The 14,216-nt window shown below is 47.6% G+C and overlaps 1 protein-coding gene across 3 annotated transcripts in view; it reads right to left on the bottom strand.

The window, feature by feature from the left end:
- Positions 1-14,216, bottom strand: part of MMEL1 (membrane metallo-endopeptidase-like 1) — a 96,021-nt gene that overhangs the window by 35,633 nt on the left and 46,172 nt on the right. For all 3 annotated transcript variants that reach the window (XM_015411138.1, XM_015411146.1, XM_015411131.1), the window contains exons 3-8: positions 10,890-10,949; positions 7,914-8,075; positions 5,997-6,077; positions 2,910-3,005; positions 1,844-1,962; positions 798-863 (exon numbers count right to left, since the gene is read on the bottom strand). In XM_015411138.1, the coding sequence (XP_015266624.1) occupies positions 798-863; positions 1,844-1,962; positions 2,910-3,005; positions 5,997-6,077; positions 7,914-8,075; positions 10,890-10,949 (584 nt within the window). The remainder of the gene's footprint in view (positions 1-797; positions 864-1,843; positions 1,963-2,909; positions 3,006-5,996; positions 6,078-7,913; positions 8,076-10,889; positions 10,950-14,216) is intronic.

Here is a 14,216-nt window from a genome sequence, read left to right as displayed (position 1 = left end):
GCCCCATAGGGTTTTCAAGGTAAGAGATGTTCAGAGGCAGGGCTCTTTTTGTAGAAAAAGCCCCGCAGGAACTTATTAGCATAATAGGCCACACCCAACAGCAGAAACTCATTAGCATATTAAGCCACACCCCGACACCACAGCTCATTAGCATATTAGGCCACACCCCCATGTTACCACACTCACCTTTTGCTTCTTATTCTGTTTACCTTGTTTGTTGTCAAAACCCAGGGCCTTTTTTTGTAGCAGGAACTCCTTTGCATGTTAGGCCACACACCCCTAATGTAGCCAATCCTAATGAGTTTCTGCTGTTGGGTGTGGCCTATTATGCTAATGAGTTCCTGCTGGGCGTGGCCAACTCAGGAGCCAGCCGGAACTCCGTTCCTGTGCGTTCCTGCCCAAAAATAGCCCTGTTCAGAGGTAATTTGCCATTGCCTGCCTCTGCGTAGCGACCCTGGGCTTCCTTGGTAGTCTCCCATCCAAGTACGACCCAGGGCTGACTCCGCTTAGCGTCCGAGATCTGACGAGATCAGGCTAGCCTGGGCTATCCAGGTCAGGTCTTTTTCCTCCTACGCAGAGCTAACTGCAGCTTCAAAAGCACTAACTGGCGGATTTCCAAATTGGCTAATTTGCTAAGTGGCAGATTTCAATCACAGACCTGTTACATCTCATCTAGCTGGCACTGAAGTGTCATTAGAAGACAGAACAGGATAAGAGGAGAAACCTAGTGAAGGAACCACTCAAGGCAATGTTCTCATGAGGATAAGGTACAGTGTGGAAATGGTGAAAAGACTCACTCTTTGGTAGTTGCCATCGTTAAAATAGTAATCTCTCGAAGGCATTCCCAGCCCAGGCTGGTCAATCTGAAGAAAAAACAATCTTAATGAGTGGGAAATTATCTTACAGGATCATCAACATGAAGGGCAAGCTTTGTATATAATAGTTCCATTCACAGTCCAGACAGCTCCAGTTAGAAAGGATAAGATCTCCCTAGTTCTTTTATTTTTTACTGTCCTGGATTTTCTCTCTGCCCTGAATTCCTCTTCTCAGTTCCAACGAAACTAGGAGAATTTCTAAAATCGATTCCAAAACAGGAACATGAATAGATTTTTGCATTCATCTGCATCTTTTCTCTGTATCGGCGACTTGCATGTTAATAGGAACACTGCAAAAAAGCAACTCTCATGTGATTTTATCGTGTGAAGATTCTTTTCTGTGCAGTAATGTTCTTGCATATGGGTACAAGTACACTAGCAGAACTGTGATATAAGTATATTTACAAGCACATCAGGATTGTGTTTTTGCAGTGTTTTACCACTGTATGCATTGACGAGGGCAAGGGAGATGAAAATGAACTGAAAAACATGGCACACTGCACACACCCAGTGCTCTGTACAAAATCCAGAACTTTTTAAAAATGGAACAACAGAAAATTCTTAATACATTAGTCCCATTTTAGAAATGTGATCAAGTAATTCATAACTCCAAAATCAGAATAAGGAATTTTTTGGAAGCATCTCTACTCAAAAGGTTCCAGGACACACATGTTTAAAACAGATGAGAAATAGGTTTATTCCAAATTGGATGCCATTTTCCCTTAGAAATGCCAATTGGTCTTTCACTAGGAACAAAGTCTGACGGGTGAGATCTACTTAATCACTCTTGAATTCCAAAGCACAGGGTGGGGAGGACTTCAAAAACATCCTTACTTATACAGGGTGGGAAAGACCTTGGGCTCAATGGTTAATCTATACGCAAACACACACGCAACAGCTATGCAAACGACAGAAGTAAACTGGTCTAGGCAATCCACAGCCCCCTTTCCCTTTTAACCCTTCCTTACATAAATAATATTTCTGCTGGAATCTCTGTCGTCATGCCATACAAACATATCAACGAGGACTCGTGTGTTGAACCTGGAACTCAGTAAGGAGAGCTTCTCTTCCAGACTCCACTTTGGCTCTGTAGTAAAAGGACAACAACAACATATTACTTCTGAAGTTAATGAATTAAAACGTGATGGGGATTGGAGTGGCTCAGCTTTGGTTACTTCCCGGCAAATAAACTGGCTCACCTCTCTTGTTTTACATTGGCAAGAGCTGAAGCCAATAGTTAGAGTTGCCAACCTCAAGGTGGGGCCTGGAGATCTCCCACTATTATACAGCTGGTCTCTAGATGACAGAGATCAGTTCCCCTGGAGAAAATGGCTGCTTTGGAGGGCGGGCTCTGTGGTATTATGTCTTGACGAGGTCCCTCCCGTTTGTTGTAGTGGTTAGGACCAATGTTCCCTCTAAGCTGTGGAGTCTTGTGAGCAAAACTTCTACTTTGTGAGCTACTGGCATTAAAGTTGTGAGCGAGCGCTTTGTCTACTGCATAAATTGGTTTGCTCTGGAGCCCTCCTCCCTGAGCTAAGACAAAAATGTGTGAGCCGGAGGCTAAAAAACTGAGCTAGCTCACACTAACTCAGCTTAGAGGGAACATTGGTAAGAACCATGGACTCTGATCTGGGAGAACCAGGTTTGATTCCCCACTCCTCCTCCACATGCAGCTGCTGGTGTGACCTTGGGTTCAGTCACAAGTTCTCTCAGAGCTGTACTGTCATGAGCAGTCCTCGAAAGAGCTCTCTCAGCCCCGCCTACCTCACAGGGGAGGGGAAGGGAAAGGAGATTGTAAGCCGCTCTGCGACTCCTTCGGGTAGTGAAGAACGGGGTATAAATCCAATCTCTTCTTCTTCTTCTCCCCTCCCCAAACCCCGCCCTCCACAGGCTCCACCCCCAAATCTCCCAGAATTTCCCAATCCAGAGCTGGCAAAGCCTAAATATACTGTAGCAGTTACAATGCTGGACTAAGACTGAGGAGGCCTGCAGCCCAGTCCCTGCAGAGTCACCCTTTTCTAAGTTCTTTAGTACCTTTAGTGATATTCCAGTCCACAGAAGCCACTGGCCAGCCTCCGATGACACCAAACACCTCTAGCAGAGGTGAAGAATCACGTTGCTCTATAAAACCTGCAGGCGATGAGACAGAAGAGACAATCAACACTGGAAAACAAACTCATAAGCAGGAGGCTGTAACAGATATCCTTTTATGACCTTGCTGGAAACAGTCTACGTGCACACGGACACACGAGACTGCCATATATTGATTCAGACAATTGGTCTGTCTATCTCAGAACGGTCATTTTTGACTGGTAGCAGCCTCCCAGGATCTCAGGCAGAGGAATTTCCAGGTACCTGAGAGCTTTGAACTGAACCAGGAACCTTTTTCATGCAAATGGCTCTGGACCCAATCTGAGACCCCTCCTCTTTGTTAATGCGTTTGGAAGATCCAGGTGCAGCCAAACACACAAACAGCATCTTGCAAATTGCTCTTGGGTATAGTCTACTCCTGAGTCCTTGAAATGACAGCAGCAACTGGCTGCTGCTGAAAGCGGTGTACCCCTTGCTCACTAGCCTGCCATAAAACATGTTGTGTACCAAGGGAGACCGCGCATGCGGTCGGGCTCGCACATGACCCTGTGGACAGGTTAAGCTTCGCATGTGGAGACAATAGAAGTGGAGGATCCAAGAGCTGGCCAATTGGGCAGCCCGGATCCTAAAAGGAACCAATGGTGGGAATTGTTTGTAAATAAACCTATCATGGGTGTGTGTGTGTGGTTAAGAACGGGAACACATTGCTGAAAAACACAGTGACACACTGACTCCATGCTCAGCCTTCGAACAAAGAACATTCCTCCTGGTGCTAAGTTCTAGAGGTTCCTCCCACCTGCCCCACTCGGAGACAATGGATACTTGTCATTTGTCATTACCATTTGCCTGGACCTACGGTGCCTTTGTCTCATAGAAGAAGAAGAAGAAGAAGAAGAAGAAGAAGAAGAAGAAGAAGAAGAAGAAGAAGAAGAAGAAGAAGAAGAAGAAGAAGAAGAAGAAGAAGAAGAAGAAGAGAATGAATTTATCCTCCGCCCTTCACTTGGAGTCTCAGAGCATCTTACAATCACCTTTCCGTTCCCCTCCCCTCAACAGACACCCTGTGAGGTATGTGGGGCTGAGAGAGCTCTTTTGAGGGCTGCCCTTTCAAGGACAGCTCTTGTCAGAACTACGGCTTGCCCAAGGTCATCCAGCAGGTGCAAATGGAGGAGCGAGGAATCAAACCCGGTTCTCCCAGATTAGAGTCCACACACTTAACCACGACACCAAACTGGCTCTGTTTCCGCCCCCCCTTCCCCTGATGAGACTGCCCCCTTTCCCAGCAAGCCTCATTCATGTATCCCCTTCTACCAAGTCAGCATGCTCTGACAATTCAGGTCATTTCGAGGTGATAAAGGAGACACAGCCATCTTCTTGTACTCCCCCTTCTCTTCTATCTAGAATTGCCAACTTTTGGCGGGGAAAAACCCGCCCTCTCCAGCTATCTCTTCAACAGCAGCTGGATCCTGCAGCAGTCAGCAGGCGATTGATTAATGTTTAGCTCTGCATCATGAGCAGCTTCACCCACTGGTTTTTTTGCATATCAAGAAACCATTCAAAGCAGAAGTATAAGCCTTACTGTTTTTTTCATCTGGTTTCGCTAACGTTAGAAAGAACTTCCTGACAAGTAGAGCGGTCAGCGGTTCCTCAGTGGAACAGGCTTCCATGGGGGCGGGTTGGGGGGGGCTCTCCTTCTTTGGAGGTTTTCAAACAGAGGCTAGATAGGCATCTGACAGCAATGCTGATTCTGTGAATTTAGGCAGATCATGAGAGGGAGGGCAGGAAGGGTCGCATCAGTGCTCAGTTCTCATGACCCTTTCTTACACGCCCAAAGACATGCTGATGGCCACTTTGGGGTCAGGAAGCATTTTTTTCTCCAGGCTGGAGATCCTGGAGGTTTTTTGTTAGCTTCTGGGTGTGGAACAGGGGTCACTGAGTGTGTGTGTGTGGGGGGGGGAGGTATTTGTGAATTTCCTGCATTGTGCAGGGGGTTGGATTAGATGACCCTGGAGGTCCCTTCCAACTCTATGATTCTAGCTGGCAAGCTGACTTGGATCGCGTGTTGGCGCAGGGCAGCTGTTCTAGCTATAGAGGGCTTCTGTTGCAGCTACAGAAAATCTAAATGGTTCAACCGTTGGGCGTTATGATAGAAGTTTAAAGAAATGGGCGTATGGTGCTGCTGCAGTTTCCGGCTGTGCTGGACTTGAGTGATGCGCAACAGGAAGAGTTTTGTATAGTGGTGATGGAGCATTTGTGCCATTGGGCACTTGGGGATCAATGAGGAGTTAGGATGTCTCTTAAATTGAAACAGAGGAGAAAAGAAGATGGTAACCAGAAACAGGAAATGATGAATCCAGTTTCTCTGTAAGTTCCTTTGCCCATCCCTAGCTGTAATTCTGGGGTTCCCCAGGTCCACATGGAGGCTAGCGACCCTAGAAAAGTATTCGGCCCTTGCACCAATTTTCAAAGCCAGCCCACCCACAGAGAAGCTACAGGTTTTTGCATACTTGGGTCCTCTGAAGGTATGCAGGGGAAAATATGACTTTGTAACTTAACCAACAAGTAGATCTTTCGTATAGGGTTGCCTACCATCAGGCGAGGCTGGGAATTACAACGGATGTCCAAAGTCAAGAGAAAATGTCACTTTTTCCTTCCTTTTTTCCTTCCTTTTTTCCTTCCTTCCTTCCTTCCTTCCTTCCTTCCTTCCTTCCTTCCTTCCTTCCTTCCTTCCTTCCTTCCTTCCTTCCTCTGTCAATTTTCCTTCCATGGTCTATCAGTTTCCTTCCCTGCTCCCTATATTATCATTTGGCCTTCCTTCAGTTTCTCATTTATTTTTCATTCCTTCCCCTTCGAAAAAGATCCTTTGTGTCTGCTTGTGAATCCAAGTGGGCAGGGGTAACAGAAGGGCTACATTGGCTGCATGGTGGTGGGAAATGAGTCAAAAATAAGCCCTGGATTTCCCAGAAAGGCCTTCGTTTCAGTAAAGATAGAGACCGGATAGGTGATTAGGCAAACACAGAAGAAGAGACTCACTCTCGTTCATACAGGACCGATAAAGTGTTTTTGCCTTCCGGAAGGCTTCCCGGTCTTCCTGCCCTGGTGTCTCCAGCACACCTGGAGGATACAAAGGTCATGATGGAAATAACAGCTTGCAATCAGAAGACCAGTACATGAGGTGAGAGAAACGAGAAGAAAGTTTGGTGTTGTGGTTAGAATGTTAGACCAGGGAGGTCTGGATCCAAACCCCACCTTAGCCATGCCATTCACTGGCTAACCTTGGGACAGTCGCGCAAAGTCACTCTCTCTCCCAGGTGTTCCTGCTCGTTTTCAAAGGGATAGTTGTTTGTATGCAAAGGGACCACTGGACAGACAGCTGGACCAAATGCAAGAGAAGGTGGCACTCTAATTACCCCCCTCTAAAGTCATGCTGGCCACATGACCACAGAAACGTCTTCGCACAGCACTGGCTCTTCAACTTGGAAACGGAGATGAGCACCACCCCCTAGAGTCAGATTCGACTAGCTTTCGAGCAAGGGAAACCTTTATCTTTACTTAATGCACCACCACGGTACTTCCGATATCATACTTTGGCAGCATCCTGAGAAGATAACACTTACTAAAAAAGACAATAGTGCTAGGCAGGGCTCTTTTTGCAGAAAAAGCCCAGCAGGAACTCATTAGCATAATAGGCCACACCCAACAGCAGGAACTCATTAGCATATTGGGCCACACCCCTGACAGCACAGCTCATTAGCACATTAGGCCACACCCCCATGTTACCAGAAGTGTGGTTATCCAGCCACACCCACCTTTTGCTTGTTATTCTGTTTACCTTGTTTGTTGTCAAAACCCAGGGCCTTTTTTTGTAGCAGGAACTCCTTTGCATGTTAGGCCACACCCCCCTAATGTAGCCAATCCTAATGAGTTTCTGCTGTTGGGTGTGGCCTATTATGCTAATGAGTTCCTGGTGGGCGTGGCCAACTTGGGAGCCAGCCGGAACTCCGTTCCTGTGCGTTCCTGCCCAAAAATAGCCCTGGTGCTAGGAAAAGTTGAAGGCCATAGGAAGACCCAATACGAGATGGATCAACTCAGTAAAGGAAGCCACAGCCTTCCATCTGCAAGACCTGAGCAAGGCTATTAAACAATAGGGTGTTCTGGAGGTCATTTATTCACAGGGTCCCCATACGCCAGAAGAAACTTGATGGGAAGAAGAAGAAGAGGAGGAGGAGGAGGCGGAGACTGGATTTATACCCTTCCCTTCCCTCGGAGTCTCAGAGCGGCTTACAAACTCCTTTCCCTTCCCCTCCCCACAGCAAACACCCTGTGAGGTAGGTGGGGCTGAGAGAGCTTTTTCCAGAACCAGGGCCCAACAGCAGAAACTCATCAGCATATTACACCACACCCCCATGCCTTCCCCTTGGCTTGGCAGGGCGCCCCACGGCTGTGAGGAGCCCGGGCAAGCCAGCCCTTGGAGGGGAGGGGAGGGGAGGGGAGGGGAGGAGGTTTAGACTGCCTTCCCTTGGCTTGGGTATAGTGGGTGTGGTCAACTCTGAAGCCAGCTCGAACTCCGTTCCTGTGCGTTCCTGTCCAAAAATAGCCCTGTCCAGAACTGTCCTTGAGAGAACAGCTCTGACAGAACTGTGGCTTGCCCTAGGTCATCCAGCAGCTGCAAGTGGATGAGTGGGGAATCAAACCCGGTTCTCCCAGATTAGAGTCCGCGCACTTAATCACTACACTGGGACTGAGAGAGTTTTGAGAGAACCATAACTGGCCCAAGGTCACCCAACCATCTTCACGTGGAGGAGTGGCAAATCAAACCCGGTTCTCCAGATTGGAGGCCGACACTCTCAACCACTACGCCCCGCTGGCTCTGTGAAGCCCTCAGTCTGGACAGATGAAGGCACATCTTGGCCATTCCAAAGAGAAAACGTGAGGAAAACGGACTCTCACCTTTGAGAATAATCTCTAGCTCGTCCCTCAAGATGTCAAAGATGCTATATCTGGAGCTTGTTTCTGGGATCACGTGCCGATTCAGCCAGCCTCCACAGGCGTACTGGTAGAAATTCTGGCACGGCTCTGCCATTGGGTCCATGTTCTGAAGTATCCTGGCAGCTAGGAAGGGGGCATGAAAACACAAAGAATCCTTGGTTAGAGGAACACCCATGTCCTACCTGCCTTACACACCTTTGTACGGAAGCCTTTAAGGCCTTTCAGCAACTCACAGAAATCTCCCGCACAAGAGTCTGCACTCTTCAATCTTGTGGAGGAGCTGAAATGAAAGTCTTCCCCCAAAAGTCCAGAGAGGACATGAAAGTCTTATTCTGGTGCTTAAGACCAGGGGTCATTTCGTAGAAAAAGAGCTAGGGGAACTCATTAGCATAACTCATTAGCATATGCCACACCCCCTGACATCACCGGAAGTGTGTCATAAGGCCACACACCCCGCCCCCAACGGTCCTGGCCGCCACCGGCGGCCTTGCAGCTCCACTGCCGAGCCCCATGAGGGGCCCGGCGGTGGACCTGCAAGGCCGGCGGGAGTGCGAGGAAGCCCCGCGAAGGCCCTTCCTGGCCCCAGGCAGGCAGGGGTGGGGAGAGGCAGGGAGGAAGCAACTTACCCTCCCTCTTCTCCTGCCTCCTCCTGGCTGAATGAGGGCCGGAAGTGGGGCGGCTGGAAGCAGGGGGCGGGGCTTCGTCATGTTCCCCGCCTCCCGTACCTCACCCGGGGGAACTGCGATCTCCTGTGATCCCCCCCGAAATGACCTCTGCTTAAGACAAAATAGATTTGACACTATGTGAGCAGTTGTGGGAAGACTTCCCCCAATTAAGGCCTCCAGGGAAGATCTTAATTGCCAGGAAGTCTCATACAGAGACAATTGGTCCTTTAAGTCCCCAATTCCAGGTCAGTGAAGATTTCAAAGGTCATGACCATCACTTTTGAATGGGCCTACAATCAGATAGGCGACCAATGTTATTTTTTAAAGAAAAAACTTGGCCAAGTTATAGTATCGGGTACCCCTACACAACTGTGTTGCAGTATTTTGGACCAGGCACAGCTTCTGAACAATCTTCAAAGGCCATCCCAGGTAAAGCGCATTGCAGTAGCCTCATCAGGATGTGATTACAGCCAATGGTCCCTCTAAGCTATGGAGTCCTGTGAGCAAAAATTCTACTTTATGAGCTACTGGCATTAAAGTTGTGAGCAGGTGATTTGGCTACTGCATAAATTAGTTTGCCCTGGAGCCACATCCTTCCTGAACAAAGACAAAAATGTGTGAGCCAGAGGCTAAAAAACTGTGAGCTAGCTCACACCAACTCAGCTTAGAGGGAACATGGGTCACTGTGGCCAGCCTATTAAGAAAAGGCCACAGCTGGGTCCAAGGAGCTATGCGCCACAATGGAGATCTGAGTCTCCGTCTGTAGGCGGGGACCGGTGGCCTGGTTCACACGTGCAAGACACCAAGGTGGGAACGGAATGCCATGGTGGTAGAGCGGAGTGCTCCATTTCAGACTGCTGATGGTGGATTCTGACTGCCATGGGAGTGGGGGTGACTCTGGAATGTTAAGTTTCAATTCTGCTGTGTCTTCTATGTTTCTGTTATCTGTGTCTGACCTTCAGTGCTTGGTGTAGCATTTCTCTTGGGAAAAGTAGCCCGTTACTTTGGCGGGCTTCTACCTGATCCCTGATTGGCCCTAGGCCATCAGGGGGTCCCCTTAAATGATGCACAACTGCCTATTACCTGCACTTTCCTTTAGTTCTAACACGAAATGGTTAAGATATCTGCAAACTCTCAAAGTCTCAATAAACTTGACTTCTTTGAATGAAAGCTGTTGGGAACTGATTGCCACAGGAGTCTGACACTCGGGACAATCCGCTCCTTCCCTGCAAACAGGAAACCAGCGGATTTGCCCCTTTCTCCTTGTTCTCGGTTTTCTATTTGGAGAGTGGGGAGGATTATGGGAAGGGTTTTTTGTGTGTGTGTGCATTGTGAAAACTAGGCTCAGTAGCCCCACCAACCTGCCAACCTCCTCTTGTGCATTATTACCCTCTACATGGATACGCCATGTTCTTTTTTTAATCCTGACCATAACGCTTTCCATGTGTATTTTTCCATTCGTATTGCCCCTGAGAGCAGCCATAACAGACACTACCCTCAGCCCTTGTTTGTATGTTTAAGGCCTGGCTTAAGTACAAGCAATCGGGAGTGGGAATTCTTCCTAATTATTTGGCTCATCAGAGATTGGACAGAGTCCTATTCTTGACATGCTTACAGATATCTTTATTTCTAAACAAGTTCGCTGCACTCCGGCATTTGTTTTTCATAGAAGGTCTTCGCTGGAATGCATGTCATGCCTTGAAAAACTCTCAAGGGATTGGCCCAGATTCTTCAACGCTCAAGTTTAAATGAGCAAATTTAATCTATCCAAACACAATTTTCAGTCTTTGGGATAGCTGTCATCTTTGGGGCAATTTCCAGGTCTACACCACAAATGAATGTGGTAAAACATGGCAACTGAATGCGGCAAAACATGGCAATGGATCCCAGAGACGTGAGGTCCAGTTCACCGTACAGATCTTCCAAATTCTGTGTAATCTGCCTTGCATCTCCATGTCAGAAGTAGGCTACAAATATAGTAAGTAAATAAGTAATGGCTATTGACAAGAAATACATACATAAATGCCCTGGTATGAATTCACTCGATCAAAAGCATCAACCTCAAAGAGTTTCTGTTATCTGTGTTCTATTAAATTTGTATTTTCTATTGGTTTATTTGTGTATTAATGAGTTTATGAATAAGTTATTACATTTATGACTACTATGGCATAATGCTGTAATATTTAAATCTTTATTTATTTATGCAGATTCCTTGTAAATAGGGAATGGTTCAGGGAGCGGGGTGGGTGGGGAGGAGAGTGCTATATATTACCTGCTGTGACACATCCTGGAGTGGTACATACGTTCTCAGGGCTGGCACCATTTCGCATATCTGTGGGAATAACAAAGATTCATGAAAGACCCTCTCTTAGGAATGGTGCCAAATCTGGCCAGCAAAGGGTTGATGCAGATCATCTAGAACTGAAGCCACCTTGGTCACTCCGGAGGATGACTCTACCAGTAGGATTGATTAATTAGGGATTTTGCCTTGTTTTATAAACATAGGCTGAGTTCAGACTGGCAGTTTGAAGTGGGAGGGAGTTGTGGCAAAAAAGACCCGGAACAAACTTGTTAAGTCGCTTGCTTAACAAATAAGTCGGAGAGTGATTCAGCAAGAACACAAATTTATTCTTCAACTCGAACACAACTCCAACACGGATCAACGTCAGGTAGCCAGAACAGAACGGTTCAACTTTTACATGGCAGGAGCCTTGCTTTTAAACTTTCCCGGCTAATATAGCCATGCCCACTGTACACATAACAACCAATAAGGTTGAAGACATAAGGACCAATCACGGTCGTTCCCTCTCAGGCGCTTGCTGTAAAGTGATTGGCTTGTAAGTTCCTGGACTAGCACCAGATTGGATATCTTTGGATCCTAGTCCAGGACGAAGCTTAATATACCCTTCCTACGAGCTGTTTCACATAATATGTTTACATACATTCCAATACATCACAAAACTGTTCCGGGTTTTCCCGATCACACTGGACCGACTGATACAGGAGCATACCGGGGAGGAGGTGCTAGGGAGTGTTCACACTGTTGGCCTGCCCCTGGTGGAGGCACAGCTGTAAGGCGTGGCTTTCTTTTTGGTAGTCTGGAGATATGCGCATATGCGCATAAGTGCTTATGCGCACAAAAAACCGCACGGCTTTTGGCGTTCACACTTTGTTGGTGCGGGATGGACACGGGATAATTGTGCTTTCCAGGGTTTGATACCACTTTCACCTGGTATCTTTTAAACTCTGGAGGGAAGCGTTACGAGATGGGTTGAGTACAGCTGGGGAACGCTGGACAGATGTTGCCTGTGTGAACGGCCCCTTTAATCGGTTTGTGAAACGTTTCTGAAATGTGCCTCTATCGGGCCAAACTGCCAGTCTGAACTCAGCTGTACTATCTCAGTTTGAAAATCCCTCTTTCTGATGCCATTTCTGCCTGCTTGGGAGGAAAGCGGAGCTCTCTCCCCAACCATAAATACAAAGTTTGAGTCCCATGGCATGGATTCTCCATTCTGCAGTCATGGCTGCTGCAGATGCAGGGACATTCACACTGGCGACAGAGCACCCACACAGGAGCTTTCTGCACACTTTCTTCCATCAACCACCATTCTCCTTGCATCCTTTCTCCACCAGGCCACTGCTTAATTGGTAACTGTTACAGTGCCCTGACCTGGAAGCCAAGCTGAGTCAGCCCTGGTTAGGACTCAGATGGGAGACCAGCCAGGGGTCATTTCCTGCAGGAGCGCACAGGAGTGGAGCTCCGGCAGTAAAAAGCCCAGGGGGCGGGCACATGCAACAAACCCCGCCCCCTGCTCCCAGCAGTCCTCAGTCAGAGCAAGAAGCAGCCAGGTAAGTTGCAGAGCCCACCCCACCCCCCTGTTCCAAAACAGTCCAGTGGCACCTTTAAGACCAAGTTTTATTCAGGCACAAGCTCTCCCTTCTCTGCGAGGACAGATCTGCACGTCCCCCCCCAATAGCTAGCAATCCAGAACAGTCCAGTGGAGCCTGAGCGGTGGGTGTTGCCTTCTGACACAGTTCCAGTGATGTCAGGGGGTGATAGAAGGAAAACATTACCAATGATAGTGGGACCTTTGAAAAGGCAGACAGGGTTTTTTCAGGAGGTCTGTGCACGAGGGATGTGCGCTTGGCTGATCAAATCCCATAGATTAACAATCCGAAAATATGCAGTGTACTGCTATTAAAGAAGATTATTAACGTACCAGAGGAGCAAGACCCAAACTGAAATAAAATTTCCATGTCCTTCCCTAATTCCATGCATTGATAACCAAGAATGAGGAGGAGGAGGAGGAGAAGAAGAGGAGGAAGAGGAGGAAGAGGAGGAGGGGGGGGAGCAGATTGGATTTATACTCCGTCCTTCACTACTTGAAGGAGTCTCAGAGCAGTTTACAATTTCTTTTCCTTTCCCCTCCCCACAATAGACACCCTGGGAGGTAGGTGGGACTGAGAGAACTCTTTCAAGAACTGCTCGTGAGAGAACAGCTCTGAAAGGACTTGTAACTGACCCAAGGTCACACCAGCAGCTGCATGTGGAGGAGTGGGGAATCAAACTCAGTTCTCCCAGATTAGAGTCCACGCTCCTAACCACTACACCAAACCTTCTCTCTGAGGAAGCAACTAAATACTGCAACAAAATGCGTACACATAGGACAACTGAGGATTGATTCCTAACACATCGGTTCCTCTTCAGAAGGATGACCACATAGTTTTGAACTCAAAATCCGGGGAGAAATCTGAGTGAGAAGCAGCTAATTTGATTGTCTTTTGAGAGAACAGAATGGATGAAATTTGCGTCATTCTAATGGTGCTACCAGGGTCAGCTTTTTATGTACACGGTCCTTTTTGTAACCACCGGAACCTTGCCTTAATTTTATATCATTTTCTTGAGGCACAAATACACCAGTAAAGTAATGGGATGTTTATTTTTGCATGTTTAAATCCTGACCTCCTCGCAAGGAATGAGGATAAAGCAGGGCCTTTTGTAGAAAAGCCCAGCAGGAACTCATTAGCATAATAGGCCACACCCAACAGCATAAACTCATTAGCATATTAGGCCACACCCACGACAGCGCAGCTCATTAGCATATTAGGCCACACCCCCATGTTACCAGAAGTGTGGTCATCCAGCCACACCCAACTTTTGCTTCTTATTCTGTTTACTTTGTTTGTTGTCAAAACCCAGGGCTTTTTTTGTAGCAGGAACTCCTTTGCATGTTAGACCACACACCCCTAATGTAGCCAACCCGAGTGAATTTCTCCTGTTGGGTGTGGCCTATTATGCTAATTAGTTCCTGCTGGGCGTGGCCAGCTCGGGAGCCAGCCAGAACTCCGTTCCTGTGCGTTCCTGCCCAAAAATAGCCCTGGAAAGCAGATCATGTGAAGTGACCATAGAATCATAGAATCCCAGAGTTGGAAGGGGCCATACAGGCCATCTGGTTCAACCTCCTGCTCAGTGCAGGCTCAGCCTAGAGCATCCCTGACAAGCTTTTGTCCAGCTGCTGCTTAAAGACTGCCAGGGAGGGGGAGCTCACCACCTCCCTAGGCCTTATAGACCATAAGCTTTATAGATAAGATTTGCCCT

The sequence above is a fragment of the Gekko japonicus genome, unplaced genomic scaffold, assembly GCF_001447785.1.
Source record: "Gekko japonicus isolate JY-2015 unplaced genomic scaffold, Gekko_japonicus_V1.1 scaffold411, whole genome shotgun sequence".
NCBI classification, from domain to species: domain Eukaryota; kingdom Metazoa; phylum Chordata; class Lepidosauria; order Squamata; family Gekkonidae; genus Gekko; species Gekko japonicus.
Note: the sequence above shows the minus strand (reverse complement) of the source record. Positions and strands in the feature narration are given on the sequence as shown.